Source organism: Heptranchias perlo, chromosome 5 (assembly GCF_035084215.1).
Source record: "Heptranchias perlo isolate sHepPer1 chromosome 5, sHepPer1.hap1, whole genome shotgun sequence".
NCBI lineage: Eukaryota > Metazoa > Chordata > Chondrichthyes > Hexanchiformes > Hexanchidae > Heptranchias > Heptranchias perlo.
Window position 1 is genome coordinate 32,742,696 of NC_090329.1, and position 23,629 is coordinate 32,766,324.

Sequence of the window (23,629 nt, forward strand, 5' to 3'; positions counted from 1 at the left end):
TGTGACCTAAATCCATATACCAGCCTTAACCCCATATCCTTTAATACCCTTGGTTAACAAAAATCTATCAATCTCAGATTTAAAATTCACAATTGAGCTAGCATCAACTGCCATTTGCAGAAGTTCCAAACGTCTACCACCCTTTGCATGTTGAAGCATTTCCTAACTTCACTCCAGCGAGCCCTGGCTCTAACCTTTAGGCAATGTCCTCTAGTCCTAGTATTCAAGTATAGGAGGCCTCCAAAAACAGGTACAAATGCATCAGCAGCTAGAAGCAATAATCGAGCAACAAACCTGTAAATCCTGCATGGTCCCTTTAAATAGCACTGGTGGGGGGCCCTGCAGGCGTCTACGGCATGTTCAGCTCTTCGTTGGCTGGAGCATTGAGTGCCACAATGGTATCCATCACTTTAGATCAACGTTGCACACTGATCTAACGCATATTCTCCTTACTTTACGTGGCACCGGCGTTCATTACCTGCGCGTGCGCAAACGCCTTTACCAAGATGGAGTCCGGCGCAAGTCATGCTAGAAGTGTGCATGCGCATTCCGGACGCCATTTTGGGACCTTGGGAGGCTGCGTAGCACCTAAAAAACAGCCGCTACTTGGTCCAATTTCTAGCCCCATATCTGCAAAATGAAAGTAGAGAGAAAGGATGATATGGAATCTTTTCTTAATAATGATCTCTAATCTGGAATTCCTTACTCATTTTTTATTATACTTCAACTAAGAGCTGAAATCTTTCAAAGCACCTGAACAAGGCACTGGCAATAATATAATTGACTCACTGTTTAAAGCCATGCACTATATCTTGACATCACAACAAGCATGACTGTTACATATTGACTTCACCATTTTGGGAAATATAATGGAATGAGGTAGTGAATAAACCATTACCTTCTTAGAATCTTACGTAAACCTAATCAGTGTCAAGATGAAAAATTTACAGTCATCACTTCTTTCGAACACAGACTTGATTATTTCCTCAATTAATAAACAGTGAAAGAACAATCTTTAGGAAAACTTTCCTTCCCTGGATTTGTGTTCAAATGTGTATGACTGTTATCTGTCAATCAGCCTGTAGTTCCTGAGGTGAAAGGGGATGCTCATGTGGAGATGGTTACATTTGTGTAGAGTTACAGTACGGATACTAGTCCAGCTTTAATATGATCAGTAGAATTAATGAAGTGATGCTCCATTTTGTTATTTTTTTAATATGAGGAGGAAGTGTGTAAAAATAGTGCAAGCTTCTATGTTGTTTCTTGTTTGTTTATTTGTCACTTTCAATGAATTTGTTCCATTATTTATAGCCCAAACCAAGGTGTGATAGAGATTGTAATCTTCCACTGTCTGAAATCTGTAAACAATTTTACAACACCAAGTTATAGTCCAGCAATTTTATTTTAAATTCACAAGCTTTCGGAGATTTTCTCCTTCCTCAGGCAAATGTTTCAAGATCTCCTTGAAGCCTACGCATTTATACATATTGAACAATAATACATGGTGTTTACAGACTGCCCCTGCAACTGCCCGTTGCCAAGGCAATCACCGTGTTCAGACAGAGAGGTGTTACCTGCAGAACCTCCGAATACACATTCAACAAAAAAACAAACAGGGAAAAAAAACAGAGAAAAAAAACACAGAGAGAGGCAGAAACATCCGGAAGGCAGAGAGAGCCAGCAAATGACCCATTATATTAAAAACAGATAACATTTGTTCGCTGGTGGGGTAACGTGTAGCGTGACATGAACCCAAGATCCCGGTTGAGGCCGTCCTCATGGGTGCGGAACTTGGCTATCAATTTCTGCTCGACAATTTTGCGTTGTCGTGTGTCTCGAAGGCCGCCTTGGAGTACGCTTACCCGAAGGTCGGTGGATGAATGTCCATGACTGCTGAAGTGTTCCCCGACTGGGAGGGAACCCTCCTGTTTGGCGATTGTTGCGCGGTGTCCGTTCATCCGTTGTCGCAGCGTCTGCATGGTCTCGCCAATGTACCATGCTCTGGGGCATCCTTTCCTGCAACGTATGAGGTAGACAACGTTGGCTGAGTCACAGGAGTATGAACCATGCACCTGGTGGGTGGTGTCATCTCGTGTGATGGTGGTATCTGTGTCGATGATCTGGCATGTCTTGCAGAGGTTACCGTGGCAGGGTTGTGTGGCGTCGTGGACGCTGTTCTCTTGAAAGCTAGGTAGTTTGCTGCGAACGATGGTCTGTTTGAGGTTGGGTGGCTGTTTAAAGGCGAGTAGTGGAGGTGTGGGGATGGCCATAGCGAGGTGTTTGTCCTCATTGATGACATGTTGAAGGCTGCGGAGAACATGGCGTAGTTTCTCCGCTCCGGGGAAGTACTGGACGACAAAGGGTACTCTGTTGGTTGCGTCCCGTGTTAGTCTCCTGAGGAGGTCTATGCGATTTTTTGCTGTGGCCCGTCGGAACTGTCGATCGATGAGTCGAGCGTCATATCCCGTTCTTACTAGGGCGTCTTTCAGCGTCTGTAGGTGTCCATTGCGTTCCTCCTCGTCTGAGCAGACCCTGTGTATTCGCAGGGCCTGTCCATAGGGGATGGCCTCTTTGACGTGGTTAGGGTGGAAGCTGGAAAAGTGGAGCATCGTGAGGTTGTCCGTGGGCTTGCGGTAGAGTGAGGTGCTGAGGTGCCCGTCTTTGATGGAGATTCGTGTGTCCAAGAAAGAAACTGATTCTGAGGAGTAGTCCATGGTGAGCTTGATGGTGGGATGGAACTTGTTGATGTTATCGTGTAGTCTCTTTAGTGATTCCTTGCCGTGGGTCCATAGAAAGAAAATGTCGTCGATGTATCTGGTGTATAGTGTTGGTTGGAGGTCTTGTGCAGTGAAGAAGTCCTGCTCGAACTTGTGCATGAAAATGTTGGCGTATTGGGGTGCGAATTTGGTCCCCATGGCTGTTCCGTGTGTTTGGGTAAAGAACTGGTTATCGAAGGTGAAGACATTGTGATCCAGGATGAAGCGGATGAGTTGTAGGATGGCTTCCGGAGATTGGCTGTTGTTGGTGTTGAGTATTGATGCTGTCGCAGCGATGCCGTCATCGTGGGGGATACTGGTGTATAGTGCCGAGACGTCCATCGTGGTGAGAAGTGTTCCTGGTTCAACTGGTCCGTGGGTACTGAGTTTTTGTAGGAAGTCTGTAGTGTCACGACAGAAGCTGGGGGTTCCCTGTACGATGGGTTTCAGGATGCCCTCGATGTATCCAGAGAGGTTCTCACACAGGGTTCCGTTGCCTGATACGATGGGACGTCCGGGTGTGTTGGCTTTGTGTATCTTTGGGAGGCAGTAGAAGTCTCCCACGCGGGGATTACGTGGGATGAGAATGCGTAGGATGCTTTGAAGGTCTGGATCGAAGGTCTTGATCAGTTTGTTGAGCTGGTGGGTGTGTTCTTTGGTCGGATCTGCGGGTAACCGTCTGTAGTGTTCCTGGTTGTCCAGTTGTCGGTATGCTTCTTTGCAATAGTCTGTTCTGTTCTGTATGACTATGGCTCCTCCTTTGTCCGCTGGTTTGATGACGGATGAACGGACACCGCGCAACAATCGCCAAACAGGAGGGTTCCCTCCCAGTCGGGGAACACTTCAGCAGTCATGGACATTCATCCACCGACCTTCGGGTAAGCGTACTCCAAGGCGGCCTTCGAGACACACGACAACGCAAAATTGTCGAGCAGAAATTGATAGCCAAGTTCCGCACCCATGAGGACGGCCTCAACCGGGATCTTGGGTTCATGTCACGCTACACGTTACCCCACCAGCGAACAAATGTTATCTGTTTTTAATATAATGGGTCATTTGCTGGCTCTCTCTGCCTTCCGGATGTTTCTGCCTCTCTCTGTGTTTTTTTTCTCTGTTTTTTTTCCCTGTTTGTTTTTTTGTTGAATGTGTATTCGGAGGTTCTGCAGGTAACACCTCTCTGTCTGAACACGGTGATTGCCTTGGCAACGGGCAGTTGCAGGGGCAGTCTGTAAACACCATGTATTATTGTTCAATATGTATAAATGCGTAGGCTTCAAGGAGATCTTGAAACATTTGCCTGAGGAAGGAGAAAATCTCCGAAAGCTTGTGAATTTAAAATAAAATTGCTGGACTATAACTTGGTGTTGTAAAATTGTTTACAATTGTCAACCCCAGTCCATCACCGGCATCTCCACATCATGTCTGAAATCTAGGAGAGCATGGGGCTCAATTTTAAATCCGAGCTGGGAAGGGGGCGGGGGGGTCAAATTGAGGACGGGAAACCCATTAGTACGGGTTTCCCGGACGTCCATACGATTTTGATGTAAGGACGTCTTTTTTTTGTTGGTTTCCCGTCGGACTGACCGGCCTGATTGACAGGCTGGTCTCAGTCGGACAGGAGACCAGCCAGGGAGAGGACGTCTTCAGGTAAGTCTGCGGGTAAGTCTTTATTTGTATGGTTGGGGGGGGGGGGGCATGGGTGGGCATGGGGGCATGGATGAGCATAGGTTGGTATGGGTGAGCATAGGTTGGTAATGGTGGGCATAGGTTGGCACGGGTGTTGTGAGTCATGGGGGATGGGATTGGGGGTCAGTCATGGGGGGGGTGAGTGTCGAGATCGGGGTTCATCGTGGGGGTCTGCGATCGTTGAGGGGGGGATCGGGAGTCGGAGGATCGTAGTGGGGGGAGGATTGGGGGTTGGGGTGGGAGGATCGGATTGGGGGGGAGGATCGGGGTCGGCAGTCAGAGGTCTGTGATCGGAGGTCGGGGTCCACGATCGGGGATCGGGGGTCCGCGATCGGGTGGGGGGGATCCATGATCGGGGATCGGATATCCTCGGTCGTTGGGGAGTTGGTGCAGGTAGGCTTGTTGGGCCTGGGGGAAGCACTCCTGCTCCTTTGGGCTCACAAGCTGTGCCTTTCTACGCACCTACCTGGGCCTTCTCGCCTCCTTTTGCGAGGCATAAAACAGAAGGCTCTGGAATCCTGGTCGCCCGGTGTGGAAATCGGGAAGTCCAGAAAAATGGAGGCCCGAAGCCTCCTTGAAAGATTTTAAGGCCCGACCCGCCTCCTTGGAGCGGGTTGGTCGCCCGCCCCTCTTTCCGCCCCGGTGTAAACTGGAAATGGGCGGATTGGAGGCGGGTTGGGGGTGGGTCTGAAATGGTGGCAATTTTCAAAGCCCCCCCACCCCCAACCCACCTGTTTTTTAATGTTAAAATTGAGCCCCATGTATCACATCTAGTAAGTTAAATACGAGGACAAAGGTTTCTGTTTGATCCCTATGCAATGCTACAATACCACATAATGGGCACTTTAGGTCATGTTTTGATTCATGGGGAATGAGAGCTCACTTACTGGAGTGATTCTTGACACTGAGCAGGAGAGAGACATCTGTGGAAAACCCTTAAAATGTAACGGGAAAGCAATTAGAGCAGGATAGAAATTATAGGTTTTGCTGCTGTAAGAATGGCTGTTGCATATTGACTTCACCATTTAGGAAATATAATGACATGAGGTAGTGAAATAACCATTACCTTCTTCTGAACAGAATTGGAGCTGCCCCTTCCTCCAACATACACAAATTACCCCCTGGCCATCTATACCTAAAATTTATTATCAAGGGAACGAATAGAAAACTGCAAGAAATCTTTCTTCTCAAATAGTGAATCGTTCCACAATGACAGCTGAGCTAATTCAGCACATTTGCTCTCTTATCGAAGAGCTTTTCAGAATTTCACTGCTTCTGTGGATTAACCTGGAGGATCAAAGTAGCAGAATGCCCACCTCTCACTGTCGCCAAGCACATAATGAATCATCACCCTCGTATCAACTTTTCAATAGAATCTTATGTAAACCTAATCACTGTAAAGATGAAAAAGTTACAGTCATCACTTCTTTCTAACACAGACTTAGTTATTTTCTCTGTTAATAAATAGTAAAAGAACATCTTCAATGAACCAGAGAAGGTGATGACATGGCCCCTGAAACCGTGAATAATGTCTATTGTGAAGAATGCGTTTTTCTATAGGTTCCTCATCTGTTGCAGATTTGGCATTTCATTCCAGCTGGTGCCTGAAGGAGAGTGATTTCACACAGAATAGCTTGATAATTGCCTCTTCCTCAGAAGCACCTGGGGACAGCAGATCCATTTTTCCACTAATGTCGAGCAGGCATTTCCTTGACAACTGGTTTGGGGAACTTTGATTCAACCTCCTAAGTTTCAGAGCTGGGGCAATTTTTTTCTTCAGCTTTGTTGATTATTTTACAGGCAGGGAATGACATAATATTGTAAATGTTATCAAATAACTAGATTCATTATTGGTGAAATAGGTTTCATCCTCTAGCTATAGGGGCTAGCTTCATCACCGCAGATAAGAACATAAGAACATAAGAAATAGGAGCAGGAGTAGGTCATACGGTCCCTCGAGCCATTCAATAAGATCATGGCTGATCTTTGACCTCAACTCCACTTTCCTGCCCGATCCCCATATCTCCTGATTCCCTTAGAGTCCAAAAATCTATCTATCTCAGTCTTGAATATACTCAACAACTGAGCATCCATAGCCCTCTGAGGTAGAGAATTCCAAAGATTCACAACCCTCTGAGTGAATAAGGGGGCCAATATGCTATTACTGTAATGAAAAAATGCTCTTATTTCTTATGTTCATCTTAGTGCAGCTTCTAGATTTTCATCCAACAGTTGCGAGCAATACTTTGACTTCCTCAGTGTGATTGCTGAGAATGTTGACTCACACAATGAGATGCACCAGACTCACTCCTACTCTCCATCCAGAACATGGTTGGACACTTTTTGCCCTTTGCCATGATGTACCCTGTTGGAACTGCTTGCTATTGGTTAGCCCTGTTTTCTTCTGCTGGCCTGGAGTGGTTATTCCAATTGGTTAAAGTGACCATGATGACAGCAGACCTCACAATACATGTTAGTGTTTACACGGTGCCGAATTCTGCTGTTTTTACCCATGTTACACACCATTTTAGCAGATAAACAGTATGTTATGACCAAGGAAGCACACACAACAATCAAGAAACACTTGCACACTCTGCTTTTCATTTTACCATTTTACCAACAAATGCACGAAAAGGTTAAAATGCACTTGCATACGCTGTGCGAACCTGAGTATTGAGATCACACGCCAAATGACAGTGTCTCGTACTCATTTTTTATTTACTAATGAATGCAATTAGCAACATCTGGATTCCCAATTATCCACATGTGGTTAACATGTTGGACATCACTGCCATACTGCATGAGTAACCGATGGAAACTTTTAAAATTTTGTCAACTCTGGAGAGGTATTTTTAAATTGGAAAAGCTCCTATTGGTTATGTGGAGAGAGAATCAAAGTGGAATTATGACAGATAGAGGAGTTTCATTATATTTTGATTAATAATAAGTCAATGTTTTCTTTTGATATCTATTTGGGTGGTGTAGCTGGAAAAAAAACATTTTAGTGCAACTACTAATCAAGTTGAATTATAACATCGTTAGGAAACTCAGCAATTGGCTATGATGACACGAGATGCTTTGTTCCGTGAATGGTCGGTTGAGTCAGGAGTCTATACAGCCTCAATGGGCTGGAAATTGCTCCAAGCGGCAAACGAAGAGAGCTCACCGCTCCATAGATTTATACTCACCCACAAACTTACCGCAGTCTTTACTGCGGGAACTTCCTCTAATGCGAACCTGAAAAGAGTCCAGCGTTAACTCTAGTGAAACTCGGACCCATGCAAGTGACGAGAGGATCTCTCTTTTTTCTCGGTCATATCAGATTGCAGCATTACTGACAAGCTGCGAAGAGGCTGCAATAAGTCCAAACCAGGAAGTGAAAGCTACAACAGTAAAATCATTGTAAAAACAGTTAGAGACAGCGAAATAAAGAGAGGGCAAGAAATATAGGAATAAAAGACAAAGATAAAAGTGACAGAAAAAAAATGTTTTAAAGGAATGTCCAACAACTATTAAAAACGCAATGAATGAGACGCCACAATTTCTTAATTTAATTTTCAGTTCTAGAGACATTGTTTGGCAGTCGTTAAGACTTATCACGCTGTTAAAACTTATTTTAGACCTGATATATATGAGCGTACCTGTTTTGTGACGATATTAGTTAGTTTCCAGCTGGGCAGGAGAGCAAGTTGACGCTGGTCCGTTGGTTCTATTGATTGCAGCCGGCGATGTCCCTTTAAGGCGAAGCTGTCAGATCGCCGGCGAACCTGGAAGAGCAAGTTCCGGATTTCCGCATTTGACAGCACATGTGCGGTTGCCGGAACTTGCTCTTCGATCTCGCCACTAATAAGAGTGAGCGCTGTTGGGCTCACTGTTATTTTGAAAACAATTTCTGGACCAACATGTTTAATTGCAAAGCCTTCAGCATTGATCAAAGTGTTTCCTGATAACCTTTATCTTTGCAATCAGCCTTTAGGAAAACTTTCCTTCCATGGATTTGTGTTCAAATGTGTATGACAGTTATCTGTTGTCCCCAAGGTCAAAGGAGATGCTCATGTGGAGTTGGTCTCATGGAGCTCAATGGGCCATTAGGTCTCCTCACCAGTAAGAGTTACATTGCGGATTATATTATCGGTAAAGTTAATGAAGAGTTTCCCAGTTTTGTTTTTTTTAACCTGAGAAGGAAGTCTGTAAAAATAGTGCAAGCTCCTATATTGTCTCTTGCTTATTTATTTGTCATTTTCAATGAACTTGTTCCATCGTTTATAGTCTAAACCAACTGTTTAATCTCCCACAATCTAAAATTCTAGCAGACCATGGGCCCGAAAACAGGAGGGAAGCGGGTTGCAAGCAGGGGGTTGACTGGGCGCATGGGTAATGCACCCAGTGAAATCGGTGGGTTCCCCACGCGATCGTAAGTAAATTGAAACCACTTACCTTGGCTTTTGGGTTTCGCGCTGGAAAGCTGCGCAGTGGGCAGACTGCGCACGCGCAGCATAGGCTGTCAGCTGGAGGATCCCTATTTAAAGGGGCAGTCCTCCACTGACTGATGCTGCAGAAAGGAGCCAAAATTACAGCATGGAGCAGCCCAGGGGGAAGGCTACTCCCAGGTTTAATGATGCCTCACTCCAGGTCTTACTGGATGGGGTGAGGGGGAGGGGGAGGACAGAGATCTTTTAATTCGTATCTACCACATATGTATAGGAACTTCACATGGTTCAATGTATTTGAATTATGAGTTAGACGGCGAGATGCCGTTTTCGTGAAGCTAACAGCGGGGCAGCACATCTCCGCCAGCAACTTCCTGATTTCCACATTTAGCTGCGTACGTGCGCTCGCCTGAAGTTACTTCAATTTGCGAATAAAGAACGGTGAGCGCTGTTTGCCTCACTGTTATTTCCACAGTAAATTCTGGGCCGATAGATTTTCATGTTGTAAGAACCTAAACACTTCAAAACAAATACAAAAGGGGGATAATATAATGAAAGAGTTTGACCATTAATCCCCTTTATAATTAAACTGTAAAAATATTGATAAATTGTTTTGATTTTTGTTGGGATTTTACTTAATTTAACATCAACCATATCTTTTAAAACTGCCAAATATAATGAATTTTTACATCTAGATATGATCAGCAACACGATGGCATTAGTGATGTACAGATTGTTTAATTGCACCCTCTTTTGTAAATAAGGAAAACAGGACAATTTGCTGTGGAGAAAATCATTTAGGTTAGAATCATAAATGGCAAATATACTACCCAGAAATAAGTGAAAATAAAGTACTTTGGGAAAATAAACTATTCCCTTATTCAGTGTTTTCACCATAAGATTTGCAATTTTTAAAATTGTCTTCAGACTTAAACTCTGCTATAATTAGAAGGTATGCATGTCAGGGACCGGTGATTTATGTGAAATGAACTGCCAAGTGGCACCTGCCACATTAAAGCTGGCACACAGAGGTCAGTGAGTTGTAATGGTCCTGCTGTGAATGATTTTGTATAAACCACTCGTCCCTGAGCTATATTTCATAGAATCATAGAATTTTGCAGCGCAAAAGTAGACCATTCGGCCGATCATGACTATGCTGGTTCTTTGAAAGAGCTATCCAATTAGTCCTGCTCCCCCTCTATTTCCCCATAGCCCATTTATTTATGCATCACATTTGGTTCTTAAAAGATTTCTTTTATTTCAGAATTCAAATTAACTTTTACTTTTTTCAGTCTTTTTCAATCATTTTGGGCAGATTTAATGAACGTGATTTCGAGCAAAGCTGCAGAATGATACATATGTCGGGGAGGGGGGTGATTTTCTCTGTGCTCTGAGGATACATTTTACAGGTTAGTGCTCCCTGCGCTGAGCTTTGCATGACGACAACACACACTGAGAATTTGGGATTATTATGCTGAATTCATAGCCCGCGTGATTTATCATCATTTGGATGTCATGGTCACTAAGCCACTCAGGGACTAAAAATCCACAGTTTTTCCAGCAGACTCCCAGATTAAGTCTGGCTGGCGTGGGAGTGAAAGGCCTTGAACTTGGCTGGCACCTGGCTCAGCGGGAGCTTATTTAGGGCAGATGTGAGCATGTTGAGTGAGAGGAAGCACACTGGCCCTCCATCTGGCCAAAATGGCCTCACCTGGGGGTTCAAGCCACCCATAACTGAAGATACAGGAAATCTTGCCCACTTTTTTTGGCTCCCTCGTAGAGATGACAACGAGATGAAATAGCATTTCTTTGTGAGTTAGGGGGGCATCCTGTGCCCCCGGACCCAATGCCCACTGCTGTATTTTGCAGATTATTGAATATTTTTAACGTTATAAGTAAATAAACTTATGTTCCTGGCCACATTCTCCTAACAGTAAAAAATAACCGAGGAGGGGAATGGAGATCCACAAAGCTCTCTCCTGGGGTAGGCACCAGATGCAGCCCACATTACAATGCTTTATAATCTATAGCTACCGATCTCAGACATGGTAACGTAGTAAAACTGCCGCTTTTGAAATGGGCATTGAATTGTTTTAGTTAAGGAGAAATTATGACTGCTGCTTGATCTTCAGAATCACTACCAGGGTCAGGCACATTTAGAATATTGTTCAGTGGGGGTCCAGAAAGCAACATAACAATGTAACTTGATATATACATTCTGCTCTCTGCAATTAAAATGTATTTAAGAGAAATTATCAAGTTTATTAAACAAAATTAAACAATAGGAATTATTTCTAAAAGGATGTAAGTTGAGAGAAAAAAACTTCCATTGTTTCTTAATTATGGTCTTACAGATGCTGTGGCTGACTTGCAGCTACAGACCTGGTACTGAGCCACATGACACGTGTATTGATCTAGTAAGCAATTAGTTTTAATTTTCCCAATATTGTTCAAGAGTCATTTTGTGAGATAATTAAACTAATTGCAGTGCTTTTTTAATCAAAGGGTGGTGAGTGTCTGGAACGAGCTGCCAGAGGCAGTAGTAGAGGCGGGTACAATTTTGTCTTTTAAAAAGCATTTGGACAGTTACATGGGTAAGATGGGTATAGAGGGATATGGGCCAAGTGCAGGCAATTGGGACTAGCTTAGTGGTATAAACTGGGCGACATGGACATGTTTGGCCGAAGGGCCTGTTTCCATGTTGTAAACTTCTAATTAAAGTATCACCACCCAAGAACCAAGAGAATCTAAAACAAAGCCAGTAATTTGTAGGAATTGTGACTGCCAAATCCCACACAAAGCCCACAAGATGTAATGAATATTGGTCCAGAATTTGCTGTAGCCAGTGAACGAACGGCGCCTGCCATTAGATAGACTTGCCCTTGCCCGTTTAATTTCTATAAGATCCTGCACTGGAAGTTGCTGTAATTGGGAGAGGGAAACGACAGGGCACCCTCTACAGGGCATCTAGGATCTGTGTGAACAGGGCAAGCAACTGTGTATCTCCTTAACCAAACAGATTGAAGGGTTGTTAAATGACCAGCACAGCGTCTGAACCAGGAAGTGTAAGTTAGAATAGTGAATCCAATGTTAGATCAGGTACAGAAAGAGATATAAAGAGAGGGAAAGAAAGATTAGATTAAGAGAGAGAGAAAAAAGAGACAGAAAGAAAAAGTAAAAAAAATAAATTTATATATTTTTTAAATCAACAACAATTAAAAGCTGAAGGAATGAGACTCCATACTTGTAATAGTTAATTGTCAGTGGCAGAGAGGTTGTTTGGCAGTAATTAACACTTATCACACCATTAAAATGGGCACTTAGACTGAAATGTACAAGCCCTACCTTTTTGTGGCGATTTTAGTTTGTATCTATCGCGCAAATACAGCAGCTTTACGCCATTCAATGCATTTCAGTGGTGAGGCAGACAGCGAGATGCCAATTTCACAAAGCCAACGTGGAGCGGCGCAACTCCGACAGCAACTTTCAGACTTTCACATTTAACCTCACGCCCGCCCCTCGCCTGAAGTTGCTGTGCGATTTGCACATAAATAATGGTGAGCACCATTAGCCTCACCGTTATTTTGACAGGAAAACCTGGGCCAATGAATCAGAAAATTCCAATATCTGTGACCTCTGTTAATTAAAAGGTATCGGACGAATCTTTCCCTTTTCACCAATATATACAATTGAAATTGGATCAGTATTTATTTTTTATGTTTAAGGTTTCATGTATGAAGTCTAAATTAGTTCATTTTGAACCATCCTACATAACAGCAGGATCCACAGAACAACACCAAGTGAAATACAACTTAACTCTTTCTTGCTGGAGACATCAAAGACTGACTTAGACATTGAGATATAGTAGTAACACTACTTTATTTGTCTAGGCCTAAGCTCTGGAATTCCATCCCTAAATCTTTCTGTCGCTCTACCTCTCTCTCCTCCTTTAAGTCACTCTTTAAAACCTACCTCTTTGACCAAGCTTTTGTTCACCTATCCCAATATCTCTTTATGTGGCTCGGTGTCAAATTTTGTTTAATGATGCTTCTGTGTAGTGCCTTGGGACATCTTACTACATTAAAGGCACTATATAAATGCAAGTTGTTGTTGTTATAACTATGCAATCACAAGATGTGTTTTTTATATTTGTTCATGGGTTGTGGATGACACTGGCAAGGCCGCATGTCTTGGTTGTTGTCTTCTCTTTCTAACTCAGCTAACCTCACATGTATTGCCCTTTCTTTGTTGGCTGTAAACTGTATTTCCGTCTTCTGCTTTGAACTTAGGCTATGGAATTAACTGTTGGAAAACATGTTTTATTCTCTATTTCTGCTTGGATCTAAAACAATTTAACCTCCCTGAAAACTCCTGACTACATTCTTAAAGCATGATTTTAACTCTCTAAACCCTACCAGACTCCATCGAAAGCTTTCTAATTTAGATGAATGATGCCTGACGTTAAACACCTTAAAATATCAAAGGGAATTCAAATGTACAATTTCTTTTGTGGGATTCATTTCCTTTATTTACTTTTATTTTCTAATTTTCTCAAGGATGAGCTTGGGCCTGCTAACATTGAAATAACAAAGGTATGCCAGTGAGTCAAAGTGAAAGAAACTTCACTTGCACTTCACTTGGTGTTGTTCTGTTACTCTGCTGTTGACTGGGTTATGTAAGATGGTTGAAAGTGAACGAACGGGATCACAAAACCACACCAATAATACTGACTTCTCTAGTTTGAATACTTCTGAAGTCCCACCCTGCTCCCAGCGACATCTCAATATCTGCTGCAATTGCACTGCTCGTTGCAACAAGGGACTCTAAAGAACTGCATGAAAGGCCCTTTACCTGCTGCAGTACTCCCATTACATCACAGCTCAATAAATCAGCATTATAGTTTAATTAAAGGCTGGGTATGGCCATTACCATATTAGGATCTTTTCAGCCTCACTTAATTTTCTCCGATCCTATTTGCAATTGTGCAGTGACATCCCCTTCTCAGTCTTCAATTCTTCTTCTCCCATTGCTCCTGTGTACTATCAGATAAAGAATATTGAAGCAGTAGTGTTACACAATGACAGAGGTACCATTAGTATTTCAATATTTAATTCGAGCCCAAAGTATAAATTGTGATAAAATGTATCCCAAACGATCAATGAGGACTTTCCACCCTGTCTCCAAGAAGTCAGCTTTTAAATTACAAAATGCCAACTAGTTATTTTACAATAATAACTAACCTAGAATATTGTATACAAAATTATTGATATTTTTAACAGTTTGCTTTTGGCTTTCACAGGTCAGCATTCGAGACTGGCTATGGGCTGAGAAAATCTACAACCTCTGTGAGATTCTTTGTAAAGTTCACAAGGTAACTGTCTCAATGTGACAGTGAAATGAAGCAATCAGGCAGAAGTACACAGCAATGAATACTATAGACTCAACTCACACATGATATGTTTGTGGTACACGTAGCATATATTAGCTAGAAAAAAAGAAATATTAAAATCAGAAGGATGCAGGTTTTCACCCTGTCATGGTCATGACGAGTCGCAGTTTAGCTCAGTTGTAATGTTCTCACTTCTGAGTCAGAAGAAAGCAGGTTCAATAATCTAGCTTTACGCTCCAGTACAGCACTGATGTAGTGTTACATTGTTGGAGGTGCCATCCTTTAGATGAGATGTTAAACTGCCTACTTGTTTATGTGGGCATTGAAAGCTGTAATTGGAAGATGGAAGGGTCACCATTTTATGGGGAAGTGATCAAATACCTTTGTGTCCAAATTGATCTTGTGAAGTGATAGTATTTAGGTGCACTGAGTAACATACATAAAACCTTCTACTATCTCTGTAATTATGATTTCAAATGCTACATTTGTGTATTTAGCTCAATTGGCACCATACTTTTACCAATTTACAACCAAGACTTCAGCATGATAAAGAAATCTTTGCACTATTTTGCTCAACTCTTTTGATGACTTTTAATGAAAGAGTTGAGGCAGCTCCCAGGATGTGTGCCAGATCCCTGGCATCGTTTGACTACTGAAGATCGAAGAAGATCGGGTACCAATGTAATTTAAGATGTGTTGTATATATTTATAACATATTTAAAATCTTAAATCTGCACACACTTCATGTCTGCAAACCTTAGTTCCTGTTGTCACACTTTTTTCCCATTATCAATTCCTATTTTCACATTTATAATGGAAACTGCCAATGTAAACTTGTCACGCTGTAATTACACCCTCCCACCAAGTGGCAGTACTACTAGGACGTCGATTTTGTAATTCCCAGCTTCTCAGCATATAATGCAGAGAAACGTCCAACCAACTCTACATCTCTACTTCCCAAATTACTTTAAGTTTTGTTATTGAACTATAAACAATAATATCAAATCAACACATGATATAAAAATAAGTTATTGAATGTATGACTATAAATTAAGGAATAAATTATGTCTGTGTGCCCTGTTCAATTATTCTCTGCCCTCTAACATCACTTCACCTAAAGAATACGCTTGGTCTTGACCTTCGTGTGTGATGCCATGGGAGATTGACCAGTATCTCTAAATGATATTTCCAAATATATTTAAAGTGGGATCTGTTGTAGTTTGAGCTAAATATGTAAATGTATCAGATGAAATCACAATTGCAGTAGTTTGTGAATATTTTTTGTGAGGATCATTGGTAATATGGCTAATTTAAATTATATACATAGTATTCTTTTTTCTTCAGTTTTCATTTTGAATTTTTTTGCAATATCCTGTGAAGCAAATGAACTCAAAATTGGTAATTTCATTAAATTCAGTTAATATGAATGGACAGCATAATGAGTGTCTTCTTAACTTTGACAACTCTTACTTGCCATGTTCAAGATCAAATCTACATTTCATCATTTTGGCACCAAATGTTACTAGTGGTGTTTGTTTTGATCTAATTCCTATTTTATGTATGACCTTCACAGTGCCTTTGGATATTTGTTTCTTTCTTTAGATAATTCTGCAAGATTAATCTGAGCGACAGCCTTTTCCTTCCAGTTAAACTGACATTAGATTATGCATTAATGAACAGTAGAGCACTCAAGGCAGTCATCCGAATCTGTCTATTCTTGACATTCAATAAATGAATTTATAATATCATGGGTCTTGGTGGATAAATTACATTTGTGCACCATGACAGTACCTTTAAATTTCCCTTCTTAAAATACCTTTTTCCAAAAATACAAAATAAGTGTTGAGCCATGTCAATTATACTTTAAAGCAAAAGCGTATGCTTGAAACAGCTGACTTCTAGAATACTTTATCGTGCTATAATTATCTTAAAAAATCTTTTCCCCATCATCTTTGGTTATCAGTAATGGCAAATACTAATTAAAATGCTTTATACGGCATTATCTGCCTATATGATTAAGTGGCTTGAAGATAATCTACTGCAGAATATTTTACAGCTCTGGCTTGCTGATGAATGCTGGCTACAAGCAAACTTATATTTAGGTCTTCATCAGGACTGCGAGCTTCAAGAACAGAGGCCATATGGTTTCAGTGTCCTGGCGGGTCAAGGCGAGAACCATTATTTCTGCGTAGAGATGGGGAGCGAGCTTGCAGTTTGGGAGAAAACCTTCCAGAGAGCAGTTTTTATGGAAGTGCAGAGAACAGGGGTAAGTAGAACAGGATGAACTCTTAGTATATGGTTAATATTTACATTGTGACAAAACCATAAGGATTAGCGTTTTGGTTCAAACAAGGTGCGTATGGACATTTAATGAAGTCTACGAGCTTTAGTCTTTGATTGTGATGCATGCACAATATCAATTTGTAAAGAAGATTGATATTTAATTGTGATGCTGCAAAAATACTGAGAGTACTTATTTATGGAAAATAATTATGTACACAATATACATATGTATATAATTGTTTCTATGATTCCAGTGGAGAAATAATTTCACAAAGGTGACTTTTCCATAGAAACTAGGTTATACTGTAATAACAAACCAAAAATTACAAAATCTATCTTATATTCGCTTGACCTTAGATATAGAAATATTTGTTTCAACAAATTAAATTATTTAAAAGTATTTTTCTTAACTACAATGTCAACATGACATGCAGAATGTAAAATAACTCTAGTGAGTCCAGACAAGGATATTTAAAGCAGCTCATTCATTCTGCATCCTTTTTTACACTTTATATCTTGCACTAAATTTATCCATTACATTTACCTCCCAATGTGTGCGGAATATATATAAGGTTATTGGTTAATGAACACGGTACCCTTTATACAAAAAGGATCAGTACAAAGAAAAACTGGAGAACTGCCATTAGGCAGCCATTGCCAAAAAGAACACCTGTGACACATTTTAATGGCGCAGAAATTGCTCCGAGTGGCAAACCAACAGTGCTCGATGCTCCATAGATTTATATTACCCACTAACTTTATTGGGTGCACTTCCTCTAATAAGAAATGGAGAAGAGCCCAGCGTTAGCTCCAGCGAAGCTAGGACCCATCTCTCCCCTCAGATTGCAGCATTTTTGACAAGCTGCGAACAATTTCTGCAAGCTGGAACGTAAAATCCTGGAAGTAAAAAGTACAACTAAAATCATTTGTGAAAACAGTTATAAACAGTGAAAAAAAAAGAGGGCAAGAAATAATTAAATTAAATAAAAGAGACAGAAGGGAAAAGGAAAAAAAAATCATTTTTTTATTTTAATTTTTATTTTAATGATCAAAAAGTATTAAAATAAGGAGTAATGAGACTCCACATTTTTAAAAGTTCATTTTTAGTTGTTTGGCGGTCATTAAAACTTAGTTTAGGCCTGTATTTTTAAGTGGACCTGTTTTGTGGCGATTTTAGTTACTTTCCAGCTGGGCAGATGAGCAAGTTGGCGCTAGTCCCTTGTTTCCACTGATTCTAGGAGTAGCAAGTTCCAGGTTTTCACATTTCACTGTGCATGTGCTAACGCCAGAACTTGCTCCTCCATTTCACTACTAACAACGCTATTGAGCTCACCATTCTTTTCTAAGCAATTTTTGGGCCAATTGTGTTTTTACAGTCCTAGTCCTTGGTAATTTGCTGTGTTACCAAAAACAAAACCTTAGAAAAGATTCCCTGTCCTTTTTTATAAACTCTGATCTTCCTCGCTGGCACATTCACCACATGGTGCCGTACTGCGGAATGGAAGATGACCATCAGCAACAGATTTCTTTTCCCATCACTGTGGATGTAGAGTGAACATCAAAAATATCACACTTTGCTGCTGCTTAAGTGAAGAGTCAGCAGAGAATATGAAAAGAGAATAGAAGCTCTGAAGCTACTTTCCATTAGCCTATTGTTACTATGTAGAACAATTCGAACATTCAGCATAGAACTATATTCCCATCCCATCTCTAATAAATAATATTAGTGCCAGGATGTGTGCAATTGACTTTATTTAGTGATATCTAGTTACAGCAAAATACCTAATTGGATTTCTGCACAGGAAGTGCCATTAATGCAGCAAATATTCTTTTTTTTATTTGTTTCTTTATTTTGAGCACTGGTCATAATGCAAGGAGCCTATCTGTTATTTTTCATCATTTCTTAGGGAAGTACTCCAATAGAGTAAAAACAGCATTAAGCAGATACCTGAACACAGATTTATTAATGAAATTTATCTTTGGTATGAATTTCTAGCCAGAAGTACTTTCTCAAAGAAGGCTATGAGGTTGAAAATGAAAAAGCATTAAAAAAAGATTGTATTTTGTGGCTATAATTTCTAAGTTGGAAGCAGTTTGCTTCCTTGTCAAAAATGGCTCATTAGGCTGTGTGTAATTTTTATTTTGCTACGATTACATGTACCTCTGCCCAGCACTGGAGCAATGATACCATGCTGCCATTTCCATGTCTACCCATCCACATAATAAATAGGCAGCATCAGGGCCCTGACTGCATAGGAGTCCTTAAAATCGCTGATGCATTTCCATATATTCTTACCTTGCAACAGCATTGCATGTTCAGAGGTAATAGCCCCTTCAGCTTCTGATATCAGTGTGCCCATTCATCTTCAATTCTCCTGCACAGGTCAGTGATGGTAATGCTAAAAGCACATTGGAAAAAACATTCAAATTAGGGTTTAAATATCCATCTGCTGGTGCATAAATCTGTTCCATTCTCCTGAATATACTTTTGTATAATTATATTATATAAGGATGCATTTATATTATAACACAACAATAACTTGCATTTATATAGCGCCTTTAATGGATTAAAACATCCCAAGGCGCTTCACAGGAGCGTTTAGTTTATAAGTTTAGCACTGGTGTGAAACGGTTTCATTTTCACACTGACACTAAACTCATGTAGTATACGTAGGGTGTGAAGGCCCGAACTGACTCCGAAGCGAGGCAGAGTTTAGCCTTCCTCCTCCAGGGAGTCATGCCCAGCTTAACTCTGGTGTCAAGTCAGGCACTGACTCTGAAACCCAACTGCATTTACACGATTGGGTAAATTTTGCAAGGCTCTGAGCCATCAGCATGGCTTACATGCAGCTAATACGCATCAGAGAATCACAAATGTGCTGCCTGGAATTTTCTACGATGTGGAGATGCCGGTGATGGACTGGGGTTGACAATTGTAAACAATTTTACAACACCAAGTTATAGTCCAACAAATTTATTTTAAATTCCACAAGCTTTCGGAGGCTTCCTCCTTCGTCAGGTGAACGGTATGGAAATGACATTTTCAAATCCTTCGCATTTGAAAATCACAGAACAATGCCTGGTGATTACTGCCCGTTGCCAAGGCAATCACAGTGAGCAGACAGAAAGGTGTCACCTAAAAAGGCCACCGAATATACAAACCCCCCAAAAAAAAGAGAGAGAGAGAGAAGGAAGACAGTCAATGACCCGTTATATTAAAAACAGATAACATTTGTTCGCTGGTGGGGTTACGTGTAGTGTGACATGAACCCAAGATCCCGGTTGAGGCCGTCCTCATGGGTGCGGAACTTGGCTATCAATTTCTGCTCGACGATCTTGCGTTGTCATGTGTCTCGAAGGCCGCCTTGGAGTACGCTTACCCGAAGGTCGGTGGCTGAATGTCCATGACTGCTGAAGTGTTCCCCGACAGGGAGAGAACCCTCCTGTTTGGCGATTGTTGCGCGGTGTCCGTTCATCCGTTGTCGCAGCGTCTGCATGGTCTCGCCAATGTACCATGCTCTGGGGCATCCTTTCCTGCAACGTATGAGGTAGACAACGTTGGCCGAGTCACAGGAGTATGAACCATGCACCTGGTGGGTGGTGTCCTCTCGTGTGATGGTGGTATCTGTGTCGATGATCTGGCATGTCTTGCAGAGGTTACCGTGGCAGGGTTGTGTGGTGTCGTGGACGCTGTTCTCCTGAAGGCTGGGTAATTTGCTGCGAACGATGGTTTGTTTGAGGTTGGGTGGCTGTTTAAAGGCGAGTAGTGGAGGTGTGGGGATGGCCATAGCGAGGTGTTCGTCATCATTGATGACATGTTGAAGGCTGCGGAGAACATGGCATAGTTTCTCCGCTCCGGGGAAGTACTGGACGACGAAGGGTACTCTGTTGGTTGCGTCCCGTGTTAGTCTTCTGAGGAGGTCTACGCGATTTTTCGCTGTGGCCCGTCAGAACTGTCGATCGATGAGTCAAGCATCATATCCCGTTCTTACTAGGGCGTCTTTCAGCGTCTGTAGGTGTTCATCGCGTTCCTCCTCGTCTGAGCAGACCCTGTGTATTCGCAGGGCCTGTCCATAGGGGATGGCCTCTTTGACGTGGTTAGGGTGGAAGCTGGAAAAGTGGAGCATCGTGAGGTTGTCCGTGGGCTTGCGGTAGAGTGAGGTGCTGAGGTGCCCGTCTTTGATGGAGATTCGTGTGTCCAAGAAAGAAACTGATTCTGAGGAGTAGTCCATGGTGAGCTTGATGGTGGGATGGAACTTGTTGATGTTATCGTGTAGTCTCTTTAGTGATTCCTCACCGTGGGTCCATAGAAAGAAAATGTCGTCGATGTATCTGGTGTATAGTGTTGGTTGGAGGTCCTGTGCAGTGAAGAAGTCCTGCTCGAACTTTCTAATACATACTAGCTGTATGTGATGCCGTAGCAATGACAGAGGCCTCAAAATTTACCCATATAACTGCTGTGTCTAAAGTACTTCACACCAATGTTACAGTTGTGATATAAATACACCCTTTTTTTAGCATCAGCGCTAGACTGATGAAAATTAATGTTTGTTGACATTATTTTGATTATTGACATTTCTGAATTCAATGTTAATGTGCTACTAGGAAACACATAAGAATAAATGCTGAGGAACAATGAAGGTGTAGCATGAAAGAAAACACAGCTTGGAGAAAATATATCTCAGCCAAATAAAATGCTATTATTTAAATTATTTCATTCATATAAAACCAAGCTTTTCAATTACTAATTACTCACTGTTTACAGTGAAAAAACAATTAAAGTTGATTATTTGGAAGAAGCTTCACAAAGCATGCTCATAACTGTAGTAACTTAGAAACTGCTTTCCCTACTTGTATGTCTAATTTTGCATTCAGCTGCGGGATCATGATTCATAGCCCACATTAACTACAAATCATGTTCTGTCTCATGTATCCACTGTAATAAATTAGTTCAATTAAGAACAGAAATTGCCTGTGGTATTTATATGGAATGGCGCTTGTTGGGAGTTTTCTGTGCTTCCTGTGCTCATTCTTTTGGGACCTTTATCTGTGATAAAAACTGGGTCTGGTTGTCAGTATTTGTTTTTCTTTGTCATGCATATTGAAATTGTGGGTGGTTAATGCATGTAGTTCACTCAAGATGAACTAATTTAATTATTGTTTTAGTGTGCCATATAAATATCAACCAATTATCTCTCCGGTGGCTGCTGCCAATGGTAAATGTTCAATTGAGAGATCAGAAGCAAAAACAGAAAATGCTTGAAATACACAGCAGGACAGTAAGCACCTGCAGAGAGAAAAGACAACGTAATGTTTTGAGTGTAACCTATCATCAGAACAGAGATCACACGTTGGTTTCACCTTTGTTTTAGCTCAAACAAGTCTGGAGATTACTGTTGCCAATATTAGCGAATGAACACTTGGGCTTCAATTTTGAAATGGTGGTGGGTTGGCAGCGGGGGGGGGAGGTGAAGGGGCGCGTGGCAAACCCGCATGAACAAAACTTACCGTTTCCGACGCGATCGCATGGTGATTGATGGTGATTAACGTGCTCTCCGGGATTCGCGCCCGGCAGCCAGCCTGATTGACAGGTTGGCTGCCGTCAGGAGCTGCAACACGATTGGGGGAGAGAAAGAGAGAGAGCAAGACGTCATCCGGCGCTGGACCGGAAGATCAGGGGGCGGAGAGTGGAAGATCGGGGGGGGGAGAGTGGAAGATCGGGGGGGGGGGGGGGAGAGGGGAAGATCGGGGGGGGAGAGGGGAGGATCGGGGGGGGGGGGGAGAGGGGAAGATCGGGGGGGGAGAGTGGAAGATCGGGGGGGGGAGAGGGGAAGATTGGGGTGGGGGGGAGAGGGGAAGATCGGGGGGGAAGAGGGGGACATCGGGGGGGGAGAGGGGAAGATCGGTGGGGGAGAGGGGAAGATCGGGGGGGGAGAGGGGAAGATCGGGGGGGAGAGCGGAAGATCTGGGGGGGAGAGGGGAAGATCACGGGGGGAGAGGGGAAGATCGGGGGGACATTGGGGGTGACGAGGGGGAATCGGGGGGGGTGAAGAGGGGGACATCGGGGAGGACATTGGGAGTGTGAAGAGGGGGAGATCGGAGATGCAGACATTGGACATCGAAGCAGGGTGGAAAGGTAGGTTGATTTTGTGTTTTAACTTCCTTCAATGGTTTTTGATGTACTTTATTTTGTTTCTTTTTCCCTGATCCGGCCCTTCACACCTGGTTTCACCAGACGTGAATCAGAAGCGGTGGGCAAGCCGCCCAGGTAAGTTAAAAATCGTTGCAACCAAATAATCTGTCACAAGTAAAGTGCCTTAAGTACCTCAATGAGGTACATTTGGCTCTTTACCTGTCACCCCGTTGGCTTTAATTGCCGGCGGGACTTCCGGTTTCGAGACGCCCGCACGCACACAGATGCGTCCTTGGGAAACTCGGAAGTCGGCGGGTTGGAGCCGGCTTCCGAACCCGAACAGGATTTCCGTGATTTTCGGAGCCCTTCCGCCCCCAACGCACCTGCAATTTCCCCGTAAAATTGAGCCCTTATTGTTCCCATGTGACATAGGAACAAGAGAAGGTCATTAAGCCCCTTGAGCCTCTTCCACCATTCTCTTTCTGATAGTTTAACTGGTTAAAATAAATTAGTTGAAAGAATTCACAGAGGAATGTCACACAAGTGCACCAAGCATTCTCCGTTCGAATCACCAACAGTAAACTCTACCTTTGTGAAAATAAAAACTGTTTTTTTAAGGTGCCACAATCATCATATCAGACTATAATTTACTTACAATAACAACACCAACTATATTTTATAACCTGTTTTAAGTAGTTAACGTGGAAATATAATCAAGGTAAGAAAATCATTAGGCGCCTCCCTTGTAAGAATTTTTGGAAACAAAAGAAATCCAAAAGGTCTAAACAAGCCTGTCCTTTCTTGATAGGTCAACCCGACCTGCCTTCTCACCCACCCACCTGTCTTCTCATCAAGGGGGTTAAATTGGTTTACCCCCGAAAACGGGCGCTGAGATAGTTGACATGCAGGCAAGCACGTAACACGTGATTTCAGTGATTGCTGAGTGCAGCCA

The 23,629-nt window shown here is 42.3% G+C and overlaps 1 protein-coding gene across 1 annotated transcript in view; it reads left to right on the plus strand.

Moving 5' to 3' along the window:
- sntg2 (syntrophin, gamma 2) overlaps positions 1-23,629 on the plus strand; it is a 283,588-nt gene that overhangs the window by 205,789 nt on the left and 54,170 nt on the right. Inside the window, exons 13-14 of the mRNA XM_067985257.1 lie at positions 14,172-14,243; positions 16,318-16,527. Coding sequence (XP_067841358.1) covers positions 14,172-14,243; positions 16,318-16,527 — 282 coding nt within the window. The remainder of the gene's footprint in view (positions 1-14,171; positions 14,244-16,317; positions 16,528-23,629) is intronic.